Source organism: Chelon labrosus, assembly GCF_963514085.1.
Source record: "Chelon labrosus genome assembly, chromosome: 9".
NCBI lineage: Eukaryota > Metazoa > Chordata > Actinopteri > Mugiliformes > Mugilidae > Chelon > Chelon labrosus.
In genome coordinates, this window is record NC_140359.1 from 11,950,998 (window position 1) to 11,975,240 (window position 24,243).

The window sequence follows — 24,243 nt, forward strand, 5'->3', positions numbered from 1 at the left end:
CAACACCGTGGTGACTTATCAGATTTTTCAACGAGCAAACATGGAGAAGACCGGCTGGAAGAAGAGTGTACAGCAATGTGGTTATCCAGCATGTATTTAACTTCCCCATCAATGATCTTTCGCTTTTCTTCAGACACTCTATAGAACCTCTGGCGAATTGGTTTTGCATCGCCCACATAGATATTATGTTCAATCAAATTAGTTTTGGAAGGCGTGTCCCCAAATAAGGATGGATAGTTCTTAATTCATTTTGCCAACTCAGTACGCTGTTCAACTGTCAAATGAGCCAACACCACATCTAAATTCTGGAGAAATAAAAATCTGGAGAAACTGCGTGCATCATCAGGCACTGCCACGTTCTCCCCTACCTCTACTCAAGAGGAACCTGCACAGTCAGACTTCTCTTTAGATGAATCACGCACATAATATGGTTTTAACAAATTTATGTGGCAAAGCTGGTTTCTTTTCCTGCGGTCTGGAGTAGCAATGAGATAGTTTTGTTCAGAGAGTTGACACACAACAGTATATGGACCAACAAACTAAGGCAAGCCCTGGAGGCTGTCACACAAACAATCAATCAATCAATCAATCAATCAATCAATCAACCATTCATTCATTCATTCATTCAGTGGGAAATTGGCGTTCTTAAACCGTTTTTGTGTGTCATTGGTGTCTGGTCTGGTCTAGGTGCCTGCTGGTACATGTCTAAGTAACATCCACACAAATGCCAGGTCCAAAAGTTTCCCAGCAGAACATTGTATTGTCACAAGATGATCAATGTTATTCACTTTGCCTGCCAGTGGTCATAATGTTATGCCTGATTGGTGTGTTATAACCAAAGAAAAACCTCTGTTAATGACTCTTATCAATCCGATACATGGTTTAAAAATCCCATGACTCAGAGACCATCAGGTTTTAAGAGTGAACCCTGTTATTATGCTGACGTGCTTTACATTCCTAGGCAGCCTTATACAACCCTTAAAATGACATAGGGAGAACTATATACATAAATATAGATTCACTGAAAACAGGACATTCTGTACAGTCCCTCATAACTAACAGCAGCACATCTGTGTCTATATATGCATGAGGGCAACACTCTGGGTGACCTGTTCCTCTTTTTCATCGTAGTTCATTAAAGTTTGGTTTAGGTTGTGGGCGAGAAGCTGACAACAAGCATCTTAATGGCATGGTAATTAGTAATTACAGGGCACTAATGGGGAAAAGGGAAAAAAAAATATCATGATAATTTAGATACTGGGTTTAATATGTCTAACTTGGAAGCAATGGAGCAAAAATGTAAAATGAAAATGGTAACAGCAGAACGAGGGGGCAAGTTACAGAATAACGGTTAATAATTAAAGAATGGAGTTACCTTCACAAATATAAATCAAACTTATCGGTATTTCAACCATTGTTCCTTTGATTCGTTTTTGTGTACTTAACATGAATCACAGCTGGAAACGGAAAACACTTATTTACATACGGAGATAATATTGTTCCAGATGGATATGCATGTACAACCAACTCACAGACCCAGCAATTAATAGTACAAGATCAATTTGACACTGCATTACTGCAGACAAGAAGCATCTAGACAAGCAATATGTGGTATCTGATTTTGCAATATGGTAATATTGCAAAACAATGGGCAAACACTAGTGTGTAATATATGATCATTTATCAGTACATTAATCAGGGTATACGAAAAATTAGAAACACCTCCAACATTACAACTCTTGTGATTTTGCAGCCATGTTGTATTAGACTGGAAAAGCTCGGAAAAGACTCGACCGTCAAAGTAAGGTAAGGACATTTAGCTTTCAGTCACGAGTTTATAAGAACATGTGAGGATGTCAAACGGACACTATATAAAAAGTGACCTTATGAGCTCATCGACCAATCCACTCGTTTTTCGCAATGTGTTGCCACATTCTTAGAAATGCATCAACCCCGCATGATAAATGACAGCACATTTATTTTTGAAGACACTGGCATGGGACTACGGCATTACGTCTGGGTGACTTTAGGTCAGTTAGGAGAGGTATTTAAGAAAAACAGGAACAATATTTAACGCAGAACGGTTTGCCTTAAGATTTCTGATAACCATCTGTACAGCGGTGAACTATGTGTGACAAATGATGTGCAGAAACCTTTCTAAAATATTACGCAGTTATAGCTACTGTACACCGAGACAAAATGTGTTTAGGAAGATGTTTTAAATGTCTCTAAAGTTAGTGTGAGGAAGAGCTTTTAAATATTTTGTTATATCTGCTGATGAATTTAGTATTCCAACACATATCAAATGTTTGAAAATGTCACCAAGCACCATAAACGTTTTTTTTTCTTTAAATACTGAGATGCATTTCTAATATTCAGCCAACACTCAACATAAATTGATAAAACAGTACAAACATATCTCAGTAAATTAAATACAGTTCACCACCACAAACTACAGGTTCCATTAGGACCATTATGTTAAATCAATACTTTTCTAAAACTGATTTATTGCTGTTGTATTTGTGAAACATGGAAGTTCATGATAGACTAAATCATTTTTTTCTCCCCAAGTCATTCATGGCATTGTTTAATAGATATACAGTTATTCAGGTAAAGACAACTCGAACAACTCAAATAAAAAAATTTAAAAAAGTACAAAGAATCACAAATCATCTTGGAGCCTTCGTCCAACTCTCACCGTCTTTAATCTTTAATATTAACTAAGGACACATCTGGGAGAGCAGCAGATTTTTTCTGTGTCCTTTTCAGTCTCGAGTCATTGTCCGAGTCTTCATCTTCTTTGTCTTCAAGGCCATTAAAGTCATCATCACTGTCGTCGTCATAATCATCGTCACTGTCCAAGTCACCCGCGTCTTTCTTCCCCCGTCTACGGCCTTTTTTTCTCTGTCCTTCTTCTTCTTCTTCTTCTTCTTCTTCCTCTTCTGCTTTATTGTCTAGATGTGAGTTTACTCTGCACAGTAGGAGGCAATAAAAAATATATATATTTATAACATTTTAACATTTAAATGCAAAAAAATAAATAAATAAATCACCGGGGTTTGTTTTGAGTGCCATAATTTACATGAAGAAAAAAAACAATACGTACAGACTGGAGCTAAAATGCAGTCAGTTGCTACATTAACACAGGAGCCTAGTATGTCAGTAATAAACGAAATATGAAAATAAATAACGCCTCGATGGTTGAGAGTGTCCAAGAAGATGTACGATCAATATGGGCTGCACCGTGGAAAAAAGGGTTCTTTCTATTAGAAGAATTCAATGAAGTTTGGAAAAAATAAGTTCTATTTCTACCTTATTTAATATTTCAGGCAGATTAAATGCTACACGGTTGGCAGAACCCCTTTGCTCAAGTCAAAAAAAGTACTTTTAGTTGATGTTTTGCATCGTGTAAACACACACCTCATCAGATTATTTAATTTAGTGTAAACAGTTAAGGTTAAATCTCTAAACAGTATTATTTCATTGAAAACCCGGCCATTGAGTAATTTCCAAGAATCCATTGTAATACATCGTATAGTCCACAAGATGGCAGACTTGCAGTAGAAGTTTGTGGCATGTCAACGTGAGGGATGATAAATCTGAAGATCACACTCACTTGTCAGTTCTTTAGGTAGACTAGTAAAAACAAATGCATTCCACTAAAACAGGTTTTGGTATTTAGCATTTGTTTGATAAAATATTACAAACATACGAACGGACAGAACACGAGTACTCTACTCACGGAATAACTATGTCCTCTTTCTTCCCACACTTGCAGCAAAGCTCTAGCTGAAGGGCACAGGGCTTACAGATGATGTGATACGCATCTTTCACTGTCTTCTGAGAACACTTGACACTGTAAAAAACAAAAAGCCCATTTGGTCAAATTTGTCAACAACAAGGACGAAGAGGTGCATGCTTATTGATAATGGGACAGTGGGACAGCGATGCCTAAAACCAATACAAAATTAAATAAGCGAAACACCCGAACTAAAAACATAAAAACTAAATATAAACGATTCAATTAAATTTTATTTATATAGTGTCAATGACAATACAAATTGTCTCAAGAGGCTTTACAACATGCGGCCTGAAACCCGGCTTGAAACCTCCAGAGCAAGCGGTGGCAAGGAAAAACTCCCTTTTAACAGGAAGAAACCTTGAGCAGAACCCAGTTCATATGGGGGACACATCTGCCTAAGGCCAGGCCGGGTAGAGACAGAAAAGAGAACAGAGAACAGCAGGAGGAACGAGATAAACTGTCGTAGATACATACACTGCTGACCAAAAAAAAAAAGTCGCCACCTGGATTTAACTAAGCAAATAGGTACGAGCATGGGTGATTATCTTTCAGCTGGCGACAAGTTACTTAAACCCAACTGATGCAATGAGTAGCTTCTCATTTCTTAAACAACCATGTCTAAAGACACATCCCGTGGTCGTGGAAAAGATGTTAGTCTGTTTGAGAAGGGTCAAATCATTGGCATGCATCAAGCAGAGAAAATATCTAAGGAGATTGAAGACACTACTAAAATTGGGTTAAGAACTGTCCAACTCATTATTAAAAACTGGAAGGATAGTGGAGAACCATCGCATCAGGGTAAGAAGACAGGCAGATGAAGTGATGCACCCATCATGCCTAGAGTCTACTGTACAAGCCTGTGGGGGCAGTGCTATGATCTGGGGTTGCTGCAGTTGCTCAGGTCTAGGTTCAGCAACATTATGTGACCAATGAATGAGGTCAGCTGACTACCTGAATATACTGAATGACCAGGTTATTCCACCAATGGGTGATGGCACGAGCATATTCCAAGATGACAATGCCGGGATTCATGGGGCTCAGATTGTGAAAGAGTGGTTCAGGGAGCATGAGACATCATTTTCACACATGGATTGGCCACCACAGAGTCCAGACCTTAACCCCATTGAGAATCTTTGGGATGTGCGGGAGAAGGCTTTGTGCAGTGGTCAGACTCTCCCATCATCAGTACAAGATCTTGGTAAAAAATGAATGCAGCACTGGACGGAAATAAATCTGGTGACACTGCAGAAGCTTATGGAAACAATGCAACAGCGAATGTGTGCTGTAAAAAAAGCTAAAGGCGGTCCAATGAAATATTAGAGTGTGTGACCTTTTTTTTGGTGGCGACTTTTTTTTTGACCAGGCAGTGTACTGTGTCTGTCATAGATACATACATCTGACTAAAGCGTACACGTAGAATCTGATGATGAAACAAATACAACATACAGCTGATGATGTTACGTGACATGACGAATGAAAAATATAAAACTATAATTATGATAATAATGGTCGGCAGAGCCCAAGTGTACTCACCATTTTTTGGGCTGTGTTAGAGACTTGTATTTATTGTACTTGACTTTCCACTCAAGTACACCTTTACAGTGTTGACAGAGGCCATCGTGGACCTTTGAATTTGCCTTCTACAAATTAAGATGACATAAGCACAGGCATGGAAGAAATGTTATAATGTTTTAATGACGAGGTAATGACATGGCTTTCACGAAATAAAAGAATATAAAGGCAACAAGAATTGCAAGAAATACAAACGCAAAAGTAGTTAAATGCGTCCTTTTTTTATATTTCCATACACAATTTTATACATCGCAACATTTATACAATTCCTTCCCTTTACTTGTTAACTATAACAGTTTTTCTACACAGAAACACATACTGACTTTATAAGAATATACAAACAACCAACAACTTTTAAGTGCCTTTAGTTGGTGTCGGCTCAGCTATATATGTAACTAAACACACCTTCACTTGTGCAGTCGCTCCGTATTTGTCGTTTTTGAAGGCAACGGTGTTTTTATGCTTCTGGGGTCTCGATCGAGATGCATTACCTTTCTGAGAACTCATTTTATTTAGCTGTTTTAGCCACACACGTTGTGTGGATATACAAACCCAGGAAGCATGCCACGGACGGTAAGAGCGTTAACCCGGAAGTTGTAGGAGCACGTCGAGAAACGTCACTGAGGTCAAAACACGAGCCATTCACTTTTCTTAAAGGTGGTTAAAATCTGTCAAGAATGAATGAAGCGTGTTTTAGAATAAAATTATAGTTTTAAAATGGTCAAAACTATATGGTTCTCCTTTAATTCACAAGTACGATAGGATTGTGCCTTTCCATAGTAATCTTTGATTGGTTGTATTAGACGTCAATCAAAACCTCAGCCCGCCACTCCGCACCGTCGTCAGGGACCGCCCACAACCAACCACGCCTTGCGCCATTGGTGGACTCGTTTCATGAACCTCTTCGCCATTGGTTCACAAAGCTGTCAATCAACGCCTCTCCTTCCTTAACAAGCCCAGATAACAAGCAAAGTGAACGAAAGCGGGGATGTTTCGGAGGCAAGTGACACTGCTGTGAACTGTTAAGCGAATCACTACTACGAACAAGACCTTAGCTAATTTGAGACCCTTGTCGCATCTACAAATGTCGCAGTTGAGCTGTATGGGCTTGAATGTTTTGAAAGAGTCGATCTCGTTATCATTCAGGACCATATGCTGAGAAAACCGAGGGGACTAAAAAAAAAAAAGAAAAAAGGGAAACGACAGTTGAAGAGGCTGCCTGGACCCGGAGGACGAAGCTGCTAGCTAATAGAAACTCAAAGCTGTGGTGCCTGGGAGGATATACACACTTGCTGTGACAAACAAGACACGGAGCAGAGGATAATCTCGGCCAAGGATAACCTCGTCCACCTCCTGGTGTCAAGAAGAAGATAAGTTAGTTGGCTCGGTGAGAAGACAACACCGGACTAGGGCGACTTGGTCCACTACTGTCACCTCGAAATCAGAAAAACAAAACAAGCGCCGCCTTACAGGTAACGTTGGGATCATTTGTCTACTTAGATTTATTAAGAAATGCACGTGTTTTGTTGGGGATTTGACCACATCCCTTGGCATAAATCCACACAAACCAGCATTTCACCACCATCTTTACAGTAAATAGCTACAGAGCTCTATTGTGCCTCTATGCCTGGGGGACTGTGAACTATTATGGGGAAAATGGCAATCAAATGGGCTAACATGCTCCTCTGGCATGTCACTACCTCTCACAGAAGTAGCATTCATTAATTACAAGTGGTTTTGAAAATGTGTTCACCCTGAATCACTCTGGTAATGATCGTTTTAAAAATAAGTGGAACACAAGTGGAGTTAAAATCCCACCTAATCCACTGCAAGATTGCCTCAGAGTAAAGTATAGACAAATGCAAACGACTGAAACCGGCTTTAAATCTGCTAAATGTAGCTTAGAAAAGAAGTGTTCAAGAAGAGTACCGTCAAGGGTTGCAACCAAGAAGCAAGTGGCAAGTCTGCAGTTTTGTGGATGACACGGCTGAAAGGCATTTGTTGCCTAGGTGCATAAGTGTTCGTACATGAGTCCTGTTTTTTCTTTTTTCTTTTCTGCAAGTAACAATGGCTGCAGGCATGTAATCAAGTTTGTGGTTTTGAAGTTTCCAGTGTTGCTGTCACCTTTCGAAACACTCGCATTGCTTAATTGCATTTTGTGCTTGTGCTTTTTTTTTTTTCATCTTCACACGGATGACATGAAGACAGGTTGCTGACAGGTTTCACTCTTGTTCTGGCTACTGTCCTTCTCAACAGCATCCTAAGACAATTTTAGTATTGTCTTAAGCCAGACGATTAGTTGGCGCGTGTCGGACCCCTGATTCAGCAAGTGGAATCGGTGGCAGATTGAGTTGGTGAGAGAGATCTCTCCGATTGGCAAAGACAAAGTTCAAACAACGCACAGAAGACTTTTCACAATTTGCATCTTTATCTAATCTAAACATTTAAATACACAAATATTTTAAGATAAGAGCGTCTGCAATGATCTAAGGAAGAGTCCTTTCCATTCACGCATGTGCGGGATGTATATGCTATTGACTGCGTCTTTGTAGCGTGTTCAAGTGCTAATTTTGGCCCAGACACATGTGATGTCACAGTCGACCTTAGTTGCAGATCATAGTTCGATGTCTGTTTGATCTTTCCCATGACACATCTCTCCTTTACTTGAGCCGCCCAGCTTCCTATCCAGTGATTTTTGTCCAGACTTTGATGAATAGTGAGTAGTGGATTGGCATAGGCTGAAATTAAAGTTGCCATCATGCCAGTGTATCCTGATAAAAAAAGGTTGTTTACAAGGACAGAGAACTGTGGCTTTTGGAGAAAGTATGTGAGAAACTATGGTAATGCCTAGGAGTGACATCCAGACCTTGATCTCACCAAGAATCCGTGCCAGGGCTTGAGCTGTAGCGTTTGGAGTGTATAAAAAGAAATAAAGTAATGTTTCCTTATGTGCAGTTGTGATACGAGAATGTAATTGCAACATTGAAATAGCACGTGTTTTATTGGAAATACAGTTCACAACACGTTGTCGTAAACTCGCATTTGAGTTATTTCTTCCTGTTCAAAAGGCATGTGCTGTTATAAGGAGTGACAGATTTGAGAATGACTTCAAAAATGAGGCATTTTCACCGACCAGCTTATGTGTCACTACAATAAGCCTTGCTGACATCTCTACTGCTGGCTGCTGGCCCTTAAAAGCACCTGAACTATCCGAGAGGTAGCCTTAGGCAGGGTCCAGGTGCAAGGTGAAACGGGAAAGCCTTTTAGGTCGATGCTGAGTGATTGTGGAGCCTCAAGGCAGACAGAGAACAACTACTCAACCAGGGTCAGTTTTCTTTTTAAAAGTGACAGCAGCCTGGCTTTACCTCCTTCTTTCCCACTTAAAGTCAGCTGTTTATAGAGAGAGAACGTCAGCCAGGGGCTCTGTTGCATAAATTTGCTGTAAGAACACAGATGCTTTTCTTTGATAAATAACTATCTGTCAATTCTTACATTTAATTTGCTGCTGAAATGTATGGCTCTGTTTTAACTGTTCTCATCCTCTTGGTTGCAGCGTTTTGAGGATGAACCACTTGTCCCTCAGTGAGCTATGTTGCCTGTTCTGCTGTCCACCATGCCCCAGCAAGATCGCCTCTAAGCTGGCCTTCCTGCCCCCAGAGCCGACCTACAGCCTCATGTGTGACGAGAGTGGCAGCCGATGGACGCTGCATCTCTCTGAGCGCTCTGACTGGCAGTACTCGGCCCGCGAGAAGGACGCCATCGAGTGTTTCATGACACGCACCACGAGAGGGAACCGCATCGCCTGCATGTTCGTCCGCTGCTCACCCAACGCCCGGTACACTCTACTATTTTCCCACGGGAACGCGGTGGACCTGGGCCAGATGAGCAGCTTCTACATCGGCCTGGGCTCACGGATCAACTGCAATGTTTTCTCGTACGACTACTCGGGTTACGGGGCCAGTTCGGGGAAACCCTCGGAGAAGAACCTGTATGCTGATGTAGATGCTGCCTGGCATGCGCTGCGATCACGGTAAGGAGAGATGACGATAATGGATGGAGGGAGTGTATGAGAGGAAGGATAAAGTAATCAGTTAGAATCGATCAATACAGTGATATTTGAATAGGGTGTAGATCCTGTAATTGGTCTGTTTAAAGTTGAAACTGTGAAAGATACAGCATATATACTGTGAAACATACGAGTTCACCCTAATGAGCCACTAGGTAGTGAATCAACATGTAGCGGAACAGATGAAAAGGCTGCAGTAAACTGTGTCACAAACCAGATCTCAAGGGGAAGTGACAAAGTGATATGAATATGTAGGCAAAAAATAATTAAACCCTCGCCGTGCAGTGCAGGATACTAACTCTAGCCTCAATACTCCTTGCAATTTTTCCTCTACATATTGCAAGTCGTAAATTAAACTGTCGGCTGTGTAAACAGTGAGGAAATGGCCATATTAATAGCAACTGCCTCCGCATGTTTTGGCTTACAGTCTCTTTGTTGCGGGTGAGAAACGATACCGTCAATGACAACGGTGTCAAAATGTCTTGGCTTTGTTATGCTGTGAATGTCAAATATGCAGATTGTGTTAAGTGGAGTAGGCATCGGTGTGATAAAAGCAGAAGATGGTGTAGATCAAAATGGGAAATCGGCGATATGCGGGGCATCACAAAGACTGATCAAGAATAGCACTGAAGGAGCTGGGTGGACGGGTGATTACTGAATTTTGATAAAACCATGGGTGGAGATGACGAGGAATGGTTTGGTCGGGATGACAAGATGTTCCTGTGGGCGATAATAAAGAGCGTGATTTGTATGATTAGGTCTGTCTTATGTAGGTGTGAGCAGGAGCTCTGCTGCTTCTTCTTTTTGCTCTGCAGGCTATGAATAGACTTATTTATTATTGTATTTGTTTATTAAGCCTCTATTGATTGGAAAGCGGTATATGATTTTAAAAAAAATACTTAACTCCTCTCGATGATGACGCTGATGACGATAAGTAACAGTAACAGGAGGGACTGGTTGTGGTTTTACAATGGTTTCTATTACAATGGTTTAATTCTTATACTAACAAATATAAGCAAACAAATTCCTTTAAAAGTTTCACAGCATCTCCTCTTTTAATATGTTCTCTCTGTGGTGTACCAAACATAAAATGAATGATGTCTACTGATGGTCAGAATCGTTGTAGACCGTACAGAGCTGTATCTGTTCTATATGGTCTGTGCTCGGCTTCAGTCTCCTTCACAACAATAAGGCCTTTTCTACATGTACGCAGGGTCTATTAGTAAATTTATCTAACCTCACGTCCCCCACTTCCTTCCATCCATGTTAAGGCCGTCTGCTTATTGTCTTCAACCCTCTCGTCATCTCCTCCCTTTGTCCTTTGTAACGCCATAGATGCCAGGCTACACGTCTGTTGGAGATGGTTTGTGAGGAGAGCGTCTGTGTTTCACTCCCATGCTGATTACTCAACAAATAACTTATTGAGTAACCAGTTTTCCAATGGACAGACAATTAATTGGCAACTCCTCCCTCAGATTAATTAAAAAGGAAAATAATGCATGGTTGCATCCCTGTGTGTGTACACACAGTAGCAAGATAAATGCGCTTGGTGCATAAACAATAAAGCCCACATTCGCAGACACCTGTTCTGGAAGAACAGGATATGGAGGAGGAGTGGTGTACAATGTTAGTGGGCGTGTGTGTGTATGCTCTTGCTTTTACTAAGTTGTGTGGGTAAATTCGAATTAAATACTAATGTTGTCCCCAACCTCAACCTTTTGAGGGTTTAACATTTTTAAGGCTTGGTTTTAGGTTAAAGGTTACGATTAGAATAGAGTATGAGGCTAAAAAATAGAAACTCAAGTTTGTGTGTGTAAATAATTCATCCATCATATTTGGGGGGGGGGGGGGGGGGGGTAAAAGTTCGTCCAGTAGGCCTGCTTGTACTTGTATACTTCCTGCTGGAGGACAAACAAATTATTAAGGGAGCAGATGGGAACTGGAAGGCAAGAGCCACAACAAAGTACATCGGCTCAAAGAGAAAAACCTCCTGCGTCCCTGCTGATGTGGGTGTCTGTCCTCAAGTTAAAGGGTTGGCCCCGCAGAGATTTCAGTGCTCATGAATAACTGTTAGAGCCACTTTTTAAACTAAATGTTATCTTTTATGAGCCGCTGACTTCAGCTGTGAATCTCTCTCAGCACTTTCGCAGAATAAAACGACTGGGCTTCTGTAAATAAGAAGCATGACACAAGGAAGCTGGCAAGTTAAACAGGAAGCTTGATCGTAAATGTTCTTCACACGCCGCTGTGAAGAAGAACCTGCTATTCTGGTGGTCTGTGTGTGGGATCGTTTTGAAACCTTTTGAAACTTGTGCTTCTGATTAAGAAAGCTACTGTAACAATGTCGGTATGATCTTTCTTTGGTTCTTTTTACCGCACAAAAGAAACAAGGCTGCTTTTGTCCTCCTTGTTTTTGTGTTGTTTTTTTTTTTCCAGCTTTTAGGAATCTCCTGCTCCGACACATAGTCGTGACCACTTCAGAAATTTGCCTTGAAATTTTCTTTCATGTGAGCAAAAAAATGAAAATGACTTGTGGTACTGTAGTGGCAACGGCAAACGTGACGATAAATGCAAATCCTTTCTGTGGCCTATTCTTTTCATGTAAGCTCTGTTATAAGGTTAAGATGAAAATTTGCATGTTGTGACCTACCGTCTGTGTTGTACACATGCAGGTCACCGATTTGTTTTTACCAGTAACTGTAATAATATGTCCACGAACTCAGCAAAATACAAGCTGATTCACTTTCAGGAACAAGGAAATAATCTGTTATTCAAGAAGCCTCAACTTGCATGTTTACTCCACGGTGTGTCTCATGCTTTATAGTCCCATGGTTGCTAGTCCCGTAGCACAGTTAGATGACTGAATGCTTGTTCTTTCTTTCTGCGTTCACGCAATTGTAATTACCCCGTCTTGGTGACCTACAGATTTGCACACTTGGTAATAAATGGTCTCTGTACATTACACGCCAGTGTAAAAACGGCTCATGAGATTAGCATACAGCATTTCGTGGTCAGATGTCAGTTTTTTTTTTTTCTGCTAGAGGGGAACAAGATGTGGTGAAGGCGATGTAGACAACTAAACATTGTCTTGACTGTGTTACTGTAAATACATAAATGACATGACATCACGGGAACCAGTTAAGCTGTTCCTTCACATGAACATTAGTAATAAAGCCTGAACAAGGCTTGATTTTAGCACGTTATGCTAATCTCAAAAGTCAAGCTGAAAGTCTAATGCCCCATTTACCCCCGTTATTCACCTCCACCTGGACATGTTATCTGGTTTTTACATTTACACCAGGTAATAAAATGCATGCTTGTTATCTCAGGTGTGCAATTAAATCCGATCTCAATATGGCAGTCAGTGAGGAGGGACCGGGTGACTTGTCAACAAACATGTTGTATCCTAGGTTACAGGAAGTAACGCTCTTGGATGGCTTGTTTGTTCTATTTTTTTATTTTCCATTGCAGAATGGAAATTTAACGAATAATAATTTAACGTTATTGCTACTACCAGTAGCTCTAGCAAGGCTTTCTTGAGTGAGGAAGAAGAGGCAAAGTTAGTTGGCTGACATTTCTAATTGTGACTTTGGGCCTCTTGTTAATTGTTTGTTTGTGGTCATGCTGTACAGATTGCAGTACCTGGCTGAGAACCAGTGACGGTGTGACAACTCCCAAATGTCGCCTGGCGTATCTTATCATATTCTTGATAATGCTGCGCATTAACGTGGATTCTCTAAACCAGATAACCTATGGATCACGGATTCTGCTCGGATCATGGATCACGTGTTAATATCTAGTGTTATGGCTGTGATGCATCGAGCCTGTTGGTGTGTCAGCATGTTGAATTGGTGGCGGAATGAGTCAGTGAGAGATCTCCCCAATTGTTTGTCTGACAAAAGTTGACAAAACAATAAACTTTAAAGGGCACACAATTGGCTTGTCTTGTTTGTATTGTCGAACAACAAGATCATTTCGAATGAATAAACCTGTAGATTGACTGAGCAGCATGATTCAGTAGAGGCGGGCTCTGTAAGATCGTCTGTAGTTCTTTCTAGATTCCTAGCCTCCCAGCTAATGGTAGTTCTTCTGCTTTCCAGGAAGAACTATGTCCTTTCATGCCGCCCAAGGATGTATGTGCCAGCTGACCATAGGCCGTAGTCTTTTTTTGATCCAGATGTAGGCGACGTGGGGTGACGTCGCAGTCTAGTTCTTTGATGTCACTTTGGTGTGTCCATAGGTTTTTAAAAGTAAAGAGTATAAACGTAAATTTGTCAAAATATTTATTTTGAAGATCCCCTTTCCATTTGACAAGTGTCTGAATAATGTAGAGCTTCATGGGTGACGACAATTTTGTCACAAAAGGAACAGTATTGATTTTAGATAATGTACTCTATTTATTCAAAACAAAACCAAAAAATAATAATAATTAGACCATAGATTTACTTCCCAAGAAAATTTTTGCATGACCTTTTTGGCTTAAACAAATAACAAGCATCAATGTAAAATTTGTGGTTGGCATACCTCGAACACTGGCAAAGCTGTCTTCCTGCTTTATTGCCACGTCAGGCGTCATTCTTTGATAGCGCTGCTGTGTTTCCAGTTAATATTCCTACCAGAGGAAGTGTAAGAACACGAATTGGAGATACTTTGCCAATGTCTGCAAATTCTCTGGGTTATATGAACTTGATAAAAACGCTTCTTCTTTCAGTCCTTCACTGCAACTCTGACATTTCCTCACTCTGAGAGAATAAAACGATTATGTCTTCTAAGCAATCAGGTGGTACAACATTACGAGTTCATTATTAACTTAAGATTAACTTAAGGATTTCCTAACAAAAACATTGAGGAAATCTTGTGAGCGAATGATTTGGACCTCTCGTGTGTCCACTTTTGTATGCAGATGACTTTTTTTTTAATGTAGAATTTTAAAAGCTTTGCGTGAATAACACCTCTAGTATCTTCTATAGTTTATCCTTTAGACTGTGTTTGTGTCTGATTGTTTGAGGGCTGTGCCAGATTCATAATTGACTGCCTATGTGATTGAAAGAGAGTACAACTCGGCCTTTTGACCCCGCTGAACATGAATCAACTAGATCGTGTTTATCACATCAAAAGGCCTCTCTCCATGGCCTCACATTAGTCGGCTGCCTACATCCCTCGTGCATGTCTCTCATGTTGGATCAGATACTCAGCCTGGAGAAGAAAGCGGCGCTCGTATCACTCTCACTCACTCAGCTTGTTGTCGGTGTCTTTATTTGGCATTTTGAGCGCACCACATCCTGAGTTTTTCTGCTTTTATTCAGCTTTTCTGTGGCATCCTGTCTCCTGCAAATTCCTCTTGCTAGTATTAACAGGCTTGTGTAGGCTGCTTTCACTTTTACTCCAGTCATATGACCGAGAGCAGCCACCTGTCACTCTGCTGACGGTTTAAACGCAGTCATGGACACTAGCGCACACTGTGTCCTTTTGTTCAGCCACTGTGGGTGAGGCACTCCCTTCACCTGAGCAGGGAGTGGATCGGATGATGTGGCGATTGTGTGAGTCAGCAGTACTGCGCACTCCCACTGCCTCCATTATCATACGAAGGATTGCACATAGTAGAAGAATGTGCCAAGTTTACTATTAGTTGTAACACTTTAGAAGAAATCAAGCTTGAGTAAAAACAGTACAGTTTATTGCCTAAAGAGCGGTCAAGCTGACGAAAGCCATCAGACCACTTCTTCTCTTTGACCCTGTATGTGTGTGTGCGTGTGTGTGTGTGTGTGTGCGCTTTCCAATACAAAATGGCACTGTATCGCTTTCTTTTTCCCTCAGAGGTGGAGGCGGGCCAGCAGTCAATCCTGCTAGTCTAATATTGAGTGGTAGCCTAGCAACCGATCTGCAATGAGCTTTCAGACTGAGGTCTTCCCACACTGTGACCAATAAACGGGAAAAACTCACTTCCTGGTCAATTGCCTTAATGATCCAAATCAAGATGCTATCCATCTTCTCTAACACAGAATAGTGGGGGAGAAACACTCAAACATGGAAATACAGGCAGGCGACCCTATTGAATATGTTTACGTTTCTTGACTTTTCAGCGGTGGCTTGGCTGGTAAATCCTTAAAACTACGCTTTAACACGTCTTTAACACCAAAGAAAACAACTAAAGCTTAGTCATCCTTACATCCTGATATTTAATTTTCCGAGTACATATCTCAACATGTAGTAGGTATGAGGGAACTATTCGGTGGATTAGTTCCAAGGAAAATAACGGATCATTGAACATTTTAGTAAGGGATCCTCCCGCTGTAGTGCAGATGGCACTCTAATCTGTTAAAAACGCCTGTACATATGTTCAGGAAGCCCTGAGCATATTTAATAGTCATAGCGACTGCTATGGTATGAGAGTATTTTTGGTCTTCAGGGAGCAAGAGGTGGGCAGTCGAGAGGGAGCGTCGGACACAATAGGGGAACGAAGGAGGATGTGATGCATAATAGATCAGATTTGTGTCGGGAGACTAAATTGATGAAGGTCTGGGGGAGGGGTGTAACGGCGGAGCAAGGCTGTTGAGGTCTATTCAAGCTGAAATGCAATGGAGTAAATTGCAGACTAGTGTTGACTGGCCCGAGGGGGGTGCATCTTATGTGGAGCTGGGTTGGTCGGAGCCTGACATGGTGACGTTTTAACACAAACGCAGCTGCAGCTCTGTGCCGAGATATTTCTCTGCTTTCCTCGACACAGCAGTCCATCTAACGGTGCCAGCGTAGCACGGCGGGTGAACGTTTAACGTGACCTTGCTGTAAGTGGAAGGTCACAGATTCAAACCTTGAATTATTCATTGTGTTTATGTGCGTGTGTCCTCGAGTGAAGCACTCCTGAGCACTTACTCCTGATATAATGACATTGATTTTTAATGTGAAGTGTGAAGATATAAGTAAAGCGCGCTGTGTTGAGAGTTTGTAGACGGCTCTGCTTTATAACGGTCATCAGTCTTTTCCCTGGGAAAAGGTCTCAGGTTACCCTCCTTATTGACATTGTAGAAGCTTTACATTGTTGTGACGTTTTTTTTATTGGCCTGGTGTTCGTGGCCTGATATGGCAAAGAACACAGATATGTGTAAATACAAGGAGATAAGCATAGATAAACTATATCAGCAGATAAGGTTTTATTTGACGGCTGTACTGATTAAAAAATGTTCATGGTAAACAAACAATGACCTACAATTAAAGTTTGAAAAATGTGTGTCAGCCAGTTGACTTAAAAGTGCACTGCTCAGCAAATACTGGAGTCAACAATGTTAAAGAACTACAGGCAAAGAAGGTTGACTGTGACATCACCTCACGTCGCCTATGTCTGGACACACCACAAAAGCTGCAGCCAGCTGGCACATACGTCCTTCCCCCGCGTGAAAGGAAATGGCTTGTTTAGGAAACCAGAAAATTTAGGAAGAGCTACAAACTGTGGTTGAGAGCTGGCCTCTCCTGAATAATGATGATCAGTCGGTCTATAGTTTATTCATTCGAGATGAACAAGTGTATTTCAGTGTTCAAATAAGAGAAAGATGTAAAATGAGAAAAGGCTTCTGTGCGCCCTTTGAACTTCATCATTTTTCTCCTTGTGCGCTGGTTCTCTAAGCTGAACGGCCAAGATTTCTCTCACTGACTTGTTTCGCCGTCGATTTAACATGCCGAATGCTGAACAGCCTCCATTTCTCTCCTGGAAGAAGCTAATATTGAATATATTTTCTTAGTTTTATCCATCAAGAGCCATCACCTCCAACTCTCTCATCTGGGAAGAAAGGCAAATAGCAGAAGATCTGAGAGATAGATGCCACTCATATTGAGTCTGACTTCACTGAAAGTTCCTTGAACTCAAGCTCACAGCACGATATTATTGTAGCTGAGCTAAAAGAAACTCGCTTTACTGAACAATGCTATGCTACAAAGGGTCAGTTTCCTTCTAAATATTACTATTAGTTCACACCAAATCGCATAAAAGTTAGAATCTAAAGTTTATTCTCACCATCAAGTTTCTGAGAAACAACCTTTCTTCAAGCTTTTTCTGCTTTTACATCTTTTTATTCAGATGAAATTCATTAAATGGCACCAAACACGATGGGTAATGGAAGCGTGATGGCATTTACTTGCAAATAGGGAGGCGGTTTTTTAGAAGCGGTTGAACCAGAAGGGCAGAGTCATTTTTGTAGCATTTGTGAAAAACCTTGATGTGGGTTCTCCTCCTCAGCATGCTTCCTTAAATGGTTATTGCACTGTGTAACAGATATACACTGATCAGCCACAACATTAGAACCACAGACAGTAGAAGTAAATAACATTGACCATCTTGTGACAACACAATGTTCTGCTGGGAAACTTTTGGACCTGGCATTCGTGTGGCAAAAACGGTTTAGGAACAACCCCAAACTGATCAAGTATCTGTGAGATGCACTGGAACAAGCCTGATCCACAGAGGCCCCTCCCCTCAACCCATAGGACCCAAAGGCCCCCACTAACAACACTCTGTTGCCAGACAACACAGGACACCCTCAGAAGGCCCATGTCCATTCTCTGATGAGTCACAACTGTTTTGGAGGTACAAGGGAGACCTACACAATATTAGTCATAATATTATGCCTGATTGGTGTATACTTTCATTGTATGAATTGTGTACATTATATCATCATTATGCCATTAGTTAAAAGTTCTGTAGTGTCCATCAGTCTGCGGTAACGTCTTCTGCCAGTATTTTCACCCGTGTTTATACCGTGTGAAGACCGGCTGACACACCAACTGTAAACAGTTTCTGTATTCCTGATAATGAATGTCTGGGAGCGAGACTGTGTATATGTTTGTACAGTTTCATGTTTCGTCTGAAGTGCCTGCACTTAAGTCTTTAGCCAACGAGGCTACGTTGCAGGTTGTTTCTTAGCAAAGGTTGTAAATACACAGCAGCACGTTAAAGGTGCCAGACTTTGGTGATCTGGTACGGTCCAGTGGTAGAGGCTCTAATGTTAAGCCTGTAATGTTAGAGTTGCTAATTTTAATAATGGAGTAGAGCGGAGATTTTGTCAGACTGGTCGGGCCTGTTAACTCTGCTTTATCCAGCAGTGCAGCAGTAGAGACAGTGATGCAGTGTTCTCACAGTTGGTTTCAGGTCGTCAGCTGACTACTTGCTAGAGTGGGTCACGTTCTCCATAATCAGCTGTGGAATGTCTTCTTTTTCTCTCTCGGTCTGTTTCACCCTCACCCTCAAACCAGTATCAGTGTCTCTTTTGCTCTATTTCCTGCTTCTCTTGCTCTTATTCCCCCTCCCCTGTGAGTCACAGGACTACAGTGGTGTTCGTCGCTGTTCAGCTGCCTCCGAAAGCAGCAGAAAGCCGGACTCACTGAACTACGGCTGTGTCACATCTCTGAGTGCCTGTTTTAGGGGGGCCCTGTAATCACTGAGTCACTGTGTCTTGACGTGTCTGCTGATAATAGAGTATGAGTACGTCTCAGTTAGCATACACAGGTGCGTGTTTGCCTATGGAGCAGCATGAGGAGGGGAAAGGAAAGAGCGATGGGAGACTAATTGGCAGCGTGAGTTTAAAAAGCACTTGAAGAAAATTAGCTTTAATGCTAACTAGTGGATTCCAAAATTAAACATTTTCTATTTTGCCAGCAAAGCTGCTTTTCATAATTAGCTAAAGGCCTAACTGGAGGCCTGCCAGTGTTTGGTTGACCATGCAAAATTTATTTACACATGTCCAGCTGCTTGGAGTAACAATATCCTTTTCCTATATTCTGTCCTTTTCATAGGTATGGCATTCGTCCGGAGAACGTGATCGTGTATGGACAGAGCATTGGCACCGTGCCCTCTGTGGACCTGGCTTCTCGCTACGAGAGCGCTGCAGTCGTCCTCCATTCCCCACTCACCTCTGGCATGAGAGTGGCCTTCCCCGACACCAAGAAGACCTACTGCTTTGATGCTTTCCCAAAGTGAGTGGACTGTGGAGACAGATAGAAGGCTGAATGTATCAGAAACTGAAAAGTACATAGCTGTAGTACATAGAGTGCATACAATGTATGACTTGAGTACACATCTGGGAAAACGCAAATAAAGCCTCACAAATGTGGACTAGCTGTGTCACATGTTTTAGGAGTGTATGAAAAGATTTCAAATGGCGCCCTCTGGTGGTCAGTCTTAAAACTCGCTCTGCTCCATTTTTCTTGCTAAATTTAAAGTTAAAATGTTTAGTAGTAGTTTTTATAAGTCAAGCAAATGAACCCTTATCTTTGTTTTTCACTCCGTAGCATTGACAAGATTTCCAAGGTGACGTCACCAGTACTTGTGATCCATGGCACCGAGGATGAGGTCATCGACTTCTCCCACGGCCTTGCACTGTACGAACGCTGCCAGCGTCCCGTGGAGCCGCTCTGGGTGGAGGGGGCCGGACACAACGACGTAGAGCTCTATGGACAGTACCTGGAAAGGCTCAAACAGTTTGTTGCACATGAGCTGGTCAACTTGTAGAGCAGCTGGAAATAAGGGCGGAAGAGGGAAGAAGAGAAGAAACCAGGAAAGGCTGAATGATGGACACAACCTTACCTTCTTTTTTTTGTGTGTGAAGTAACGCAGGTAGAAGTGGTGTCGGTCTGTGTAGTACTGACTTTATAGTGGCTGACTTCTCACGGTGGAGCACCTCTCTCCCTTGGCGCTCCAGTTTGCCCAGGGCCCGCCCTTACCGTCCACTCCACATGCTGCAGCTGTGAACTTAGAAGTACCCATTGTTTATTTTCTTTTGTTTTTGTTTTGTTTCTTTTACATTTCTTTTATCATGTTGAAAATTGCACATTGTGTGTGAATGAAAGAGGACGTGGACATGTCAACAGACAACATACCATGTGTACGTGCGGTGTGAATGTACTGTATGCGTGTGTCACATTTTTGCTGCCTTTTTGAGAATGACACGGTTCTTTTTTGGAGACCTCAAGTTCAGCTCTTGAGCACTTTGAGGTTTTGACAAACAGCCTTTCTATAAACTAGTCTGGACCAGTTGAACGCTGTCTGACTCTGAGGTCAGGTTTGGTCCTACACACTGCTGTCACCATGATTATTATTCCTTTTTTTTTTTTTTTTTTTTTTTTTTTTTTTGAGTACTGTTTATTGTTAGATTTTTTTATATATTCTATATAACATTTGCACGTATCATCTGTCAATGAAGAACTGTACAAGACAAACTGACATATTACCTAGCTGTGCCAGTGTTGCCAAACATTTAGTAGAGAAATATTTAGTACAGAGACTGTAAAAGTGTACTTTTACAAATCTACAAACGTCTCCAAAGCTCTGCTAGCTGTGTTAAGTCTCCACCTCTCTGTAATGTGGTACAGTTTGAAGTTACAGTCTGAATGGGGCTTGGTTTGCAGCTTTGTGTGTGTAGGCACCGAAAAGGCTCAGGCTCTAGATTGTTGACCAGTAAAATGTGAGTTATTTCCTCACGCCGTCTTCTGAAAACGTTTCCACGGTTCGAACTTGAAGTATTGTTGTTGTAAGACCAGTGTCGCTCCGCTGTAGTTGCAGAACTTGATGTTTTCAGAAAGATTAAATGCTGGGCGCTTCTGTCAACAAAACATCTGACCCCTTCTGAAGTATTTACGTAGATGTACTAAAGATTATGACGCAAAGTGGGTCTGAAGATATCAAGTTAAATAATGTAAGTAGTAGTTATAACAGATGTACCTTGATCAGATTATTATTATTTGTATCTTTTTTTTTTTGTTTATATGCTAAAAATGGTCAACGCTCTGATCAGTTATTAAACCACTAATGCCAAACAGGATGAGCGATGAACTTGATGACCACAGCCAGTGTCCATTCATTTTCAGCTCAGCAAATTTAGTTTTTAAAATAAGTCATTTAAGCATTTATACAGCTATGTTTTAGTTTAAAAATAAATGGATTCCATACTCTGTTTGTAACTCTCAACATCCGTACTGGGTCAGTGTGTGAGCAGCTCAGCATTAAAGGCCTTCATCGTGGGCATAATGTTTTATGTCTTTGCTCTATCTTCCTGTCTGCATGACATTTCCGAACCCACTGCTCTATTTTAATTTGCCCTTTAATGCTGAGTGAGGCACAACAAAGCATTAGCTCACTGATGACTCCATTAGCTGTCGTCACTGCCCTGAAACGCAAATGTCAAAGTGCTACTGCATGGCTGTTTTCTCTGTCTGTCTCTGGCCTGTACAACAAACACAGAACTACAGAAGGAATCTCAATAAATAGTTATTTTTTTCCTTATGGGTATTTTCTTTTTAATATATATACATGTACTACTCTTTAGACTGTGTTCACAAAAAGAAAATGTCACAATTAACCAATAAACCAATGGGTGCTACTGTAAACCTTCAGGTGTGGTTAGTTACAGGTTGAGAGGAAGCAAAGATGGTTGGATTTTTGACCAAGATTTACGTCAGGATAAACAACTGTTGTTATTTTTCACAACTCATTTGTCTCATTCTTCGTTTTTACTTTGTAAATAATATTTGTACTGCACATGTTTATACTTTTCTTTCACAAGCTTTTATCATCTATTGACTGTATTCCTTCTCCTCTGACTCTTGATGTGACAACGATTCAGCCACGTTAGGCCATCATTCTGACTTGACAGACTTCCTTTGTCCTGGTCACCTTTGACTAGTGTCATCTCTGATTTGACTAGATTCATTTTGTATAGCTTATTTCAGAACAGAAGGAACTTCTGTGTGTTAACATTATTATAGTAATTCTAACATGGATAGAGAAAATAAAATGGTATTTGAGAAACAATCTTTGTGACTGGGATTTTGACTTTAGAAGGAAACCTTTTTATATACACTACTCACAATAAGTTAGGGATATTGTTAGTGCTTTTCCTATTTGGTCTGAATTTTAATGAAATAAGTAAAAGTTCCCTTTGATATTACTAATAATGATTGAGAAGAAACACCATTTTCATTAGTTTAATATTTATTACCCCAAAAATTTAGACAATAACAAGGATAGCCCCAAATAACAAAAATTGACAATGTCAGTAGCGGGTGTTTCCACCATTTGCCGCAATGACAGCTTGACAGCGACGTCTCATGCTCCTCACTAGCCTCATGATGTTGTTCTGAGGCAATGCGTTCCGCTCTTCCACAAGTGCTACACGCAGTTTTGCCAGGTCACGTGGGGGGTGGGGTACGATCATCCAGTCTCTGCTTCAGCTGGTCCCAGACGTGCTCTATGGGGTTCAGGTCAGGGGACATTGCTGGCCATACCATATGAGGCACTCCGACTTCCTGAAGTCGAGCTGTGACAATTCTGGCACGATGTGGTGGAGCATTATCATCCATGAACAGAAAGTTGGGGGTGTGCTGGTGGAATTGGGGGATGATGATGGGTTCTGTGATGTCTCTGAGGTAAGAATGTGCAGTGACTGAGCCATCTACAATAACCAAATCTGTTTTGCGCTGACTGGTGATGCCTGCCCAGACTGTTGCACCTCCTCCACCAAAGCGAACCCTGGGGACCATGTTGACCTCGGCGTATCGCTCACCTCGCCTTCTCCAGCAACGCTGACGACCATCATTTCTGTGCAAGGTGACCCGACACTCATCAGTGAACAGGACGGTAGACCACTGCTGCATTGTCCAGGTCACATGATCTTGTGCCCACTGCAAACGTTCACGGCGGTGTCTTGGTGTCAGTGGAATCACCTGCAACGGTCGTCTGGCATTCAAGCCAAAGCGGTGGAGTCGGTTGCGAATGGTTTATCTGGAAACCCTAGTACCCCTCACATCTCGTAAACGGGCCTGCAGCTGTGTGGCAGTTGCATAACGATGTCTGAGTGCATAGGTCCTTAGGTACTGGTCATCGTCGCGGTCTGTCACTCGTGGGGCTCCACTCCTGGGTCTGTCACAAACTCTGCCAATAGTTCTGTGTCTTGATGCAAGTCTGCTGATGAAACTTTGAGGCACACCAAGTTCACGAGCAACATCTGACTGCCTGCCACCGACCCGAAGGCGCGCTATGGCCAGGTGGCGCTGCTCGTCCGTTAAGTGACGTCATGTGTTCATGGCTGTTTGAATGATGAACTTGGAATGACTTACTGACAGTACCAGCTTTTTATACCCACAGAATGTTGAAATTGATGCCACATTGAAAAGGGTTGTCTTTTAGTATTTTTTGGTATTGGCCCCAATATGTACGGCACACTGTACACAGTGAGACCATTAAGTGGAAAACACAAAATGAGGTGTGTCTATCACCCCAATACAATTGCCTCCCTATCCCAAAAATCTCTGAAGTGAAACAAACACTGTATGTATGACATCCACTGAGTCTCTCACAATATCCCTAACTTATTGTGAGTAGTGTAACTTGAAATTATAAGATGCCACCGGGGATGGACATGTAATCAAACCTCTGTACAATTTAATGAAATTCAACTGAAAGTCTTTCATCAAATATTATCTTTGTTGGTCAGAAGTGGGTAATATTTAAAGGGTTTATCTGGTATCAATATACAACATTGTCCATTATTAAAAGATATAGTAGAGATTACTTTGTTTTGCACAGTTTGTTCCTAAGTCCCTAAGGCAAACAGTTAGGTACTTTCCCCAGGTCGAATTGAGGATAAAATATTTCAAAGCAGACTTTACTGAAAGGAAAACATGTAAACTTGATACAGGTAGAGGTCAAGATGTCAACCCTGCTCAAGGAGAGTACCGGTACAGGATGGCTGGAAGATTAGAGGGAAGGGGAATATCATTGCAGTAAGGCTGCAGGATATCCCCGTACTCCTCCTATAAA

General features: G+C 41.5%; 2 protein-coding genes across 2 annotated transcripts; one reads left to right on the plus strand and one right to left on the minus strand.

The window, feature by feature from the left end:
* Nucleotides 1-687: 687 nt before the first annotated feature.
* cUnh9orf85 (chromosome Un C9orf85 homolog) lies at nt 688-5,972 on the minus strand. Its single transcript, XM_084550782.1, has 4 exons — nt 5,780-5,972; nt 5,336-5,442; nt 3,743-3,856; nt 688-2,971 (listed from the first exon to the last, which is right to left on the minus strand). The coding sequence occupies exons 1-4, from the start codon at nt 5,879-5,881 to the stop codon at nt 2,704-2,706; spliced, it is 591 nt and encodes a 196-aa protein (XP_084406908.1). The 5' UTR covers nt 5,882-5,972; the 3' UTR covers nt 688-2,703.
* Nucleotides 5,973-6,252: 280 nt separating this feature from the next.
* On the plus strand, nt 6,253-22,279 carry abhd17b (abhydrolase domain containing 17B, depalmitoylase). Its single transcript, XM_084551873.1, has 4 exons — nt 6,253-6,846; nt 8,928-9,404; nt 19,224-19,403; nt 19,719-22,279. Exons 2-4 carry the CDS (start codon nt 8,938-8,940, stop codon nt 19,936-19,938), a joined length of 867 nt encoding a protein of 288 aa, XP_084407999.1. The 5' UTR covers nt 6,253-6,846; nt 8,928-8,937; the 3' UTR covers nt 19,939-22,279.
* Nucleotides 22,280-24,243: the final 1,964 nt, after the last annotated feature.

Coding starts and splice junctions, on each gene's coding strand:
- abhd17b (XM_084551873.1), top strand. CDS start 8,938: ATGAACCACTTGTCCCTCAGTGAGCTATGTTGCCTGTTCTGCTGTCCA. Junction 9,405..19,223: donor TGGCATGCGCTGCGATCACG/GTAAGGAGAGAT, acceptor TCCTTTTCATAG/GTATGGCATTCGTCCGGAGA. Junction 19,404..19,718: donor TGCTTTGATGCTTTCCCAAA/GTGAGTGGACTG, acceptor TTCACTCCGTAG/CATTGACAAGATTTCCAAGG.
- cUnh9orf85 (XM_084550782.1), bottom strand. CDS start 5,881: ATGAGTTCTCAGAAAGGTAATGCATCTCGATCGAGACCCCAGAAGCAT. Junction 3,857..5,335: donor CTAACACAGCCCAAAAAATG/GTGAGTACACTT, acceptor TGTTTTTTACAG/TGTCAAGTGTTCTCAGAAGA. Junction 2,972..3,742: donor AAAGAGGACATAGTTATTCC/GTGAGTAGAGTA, acceptor CCTACTGTGCAG/AGTAAACTCACATCTAGACA.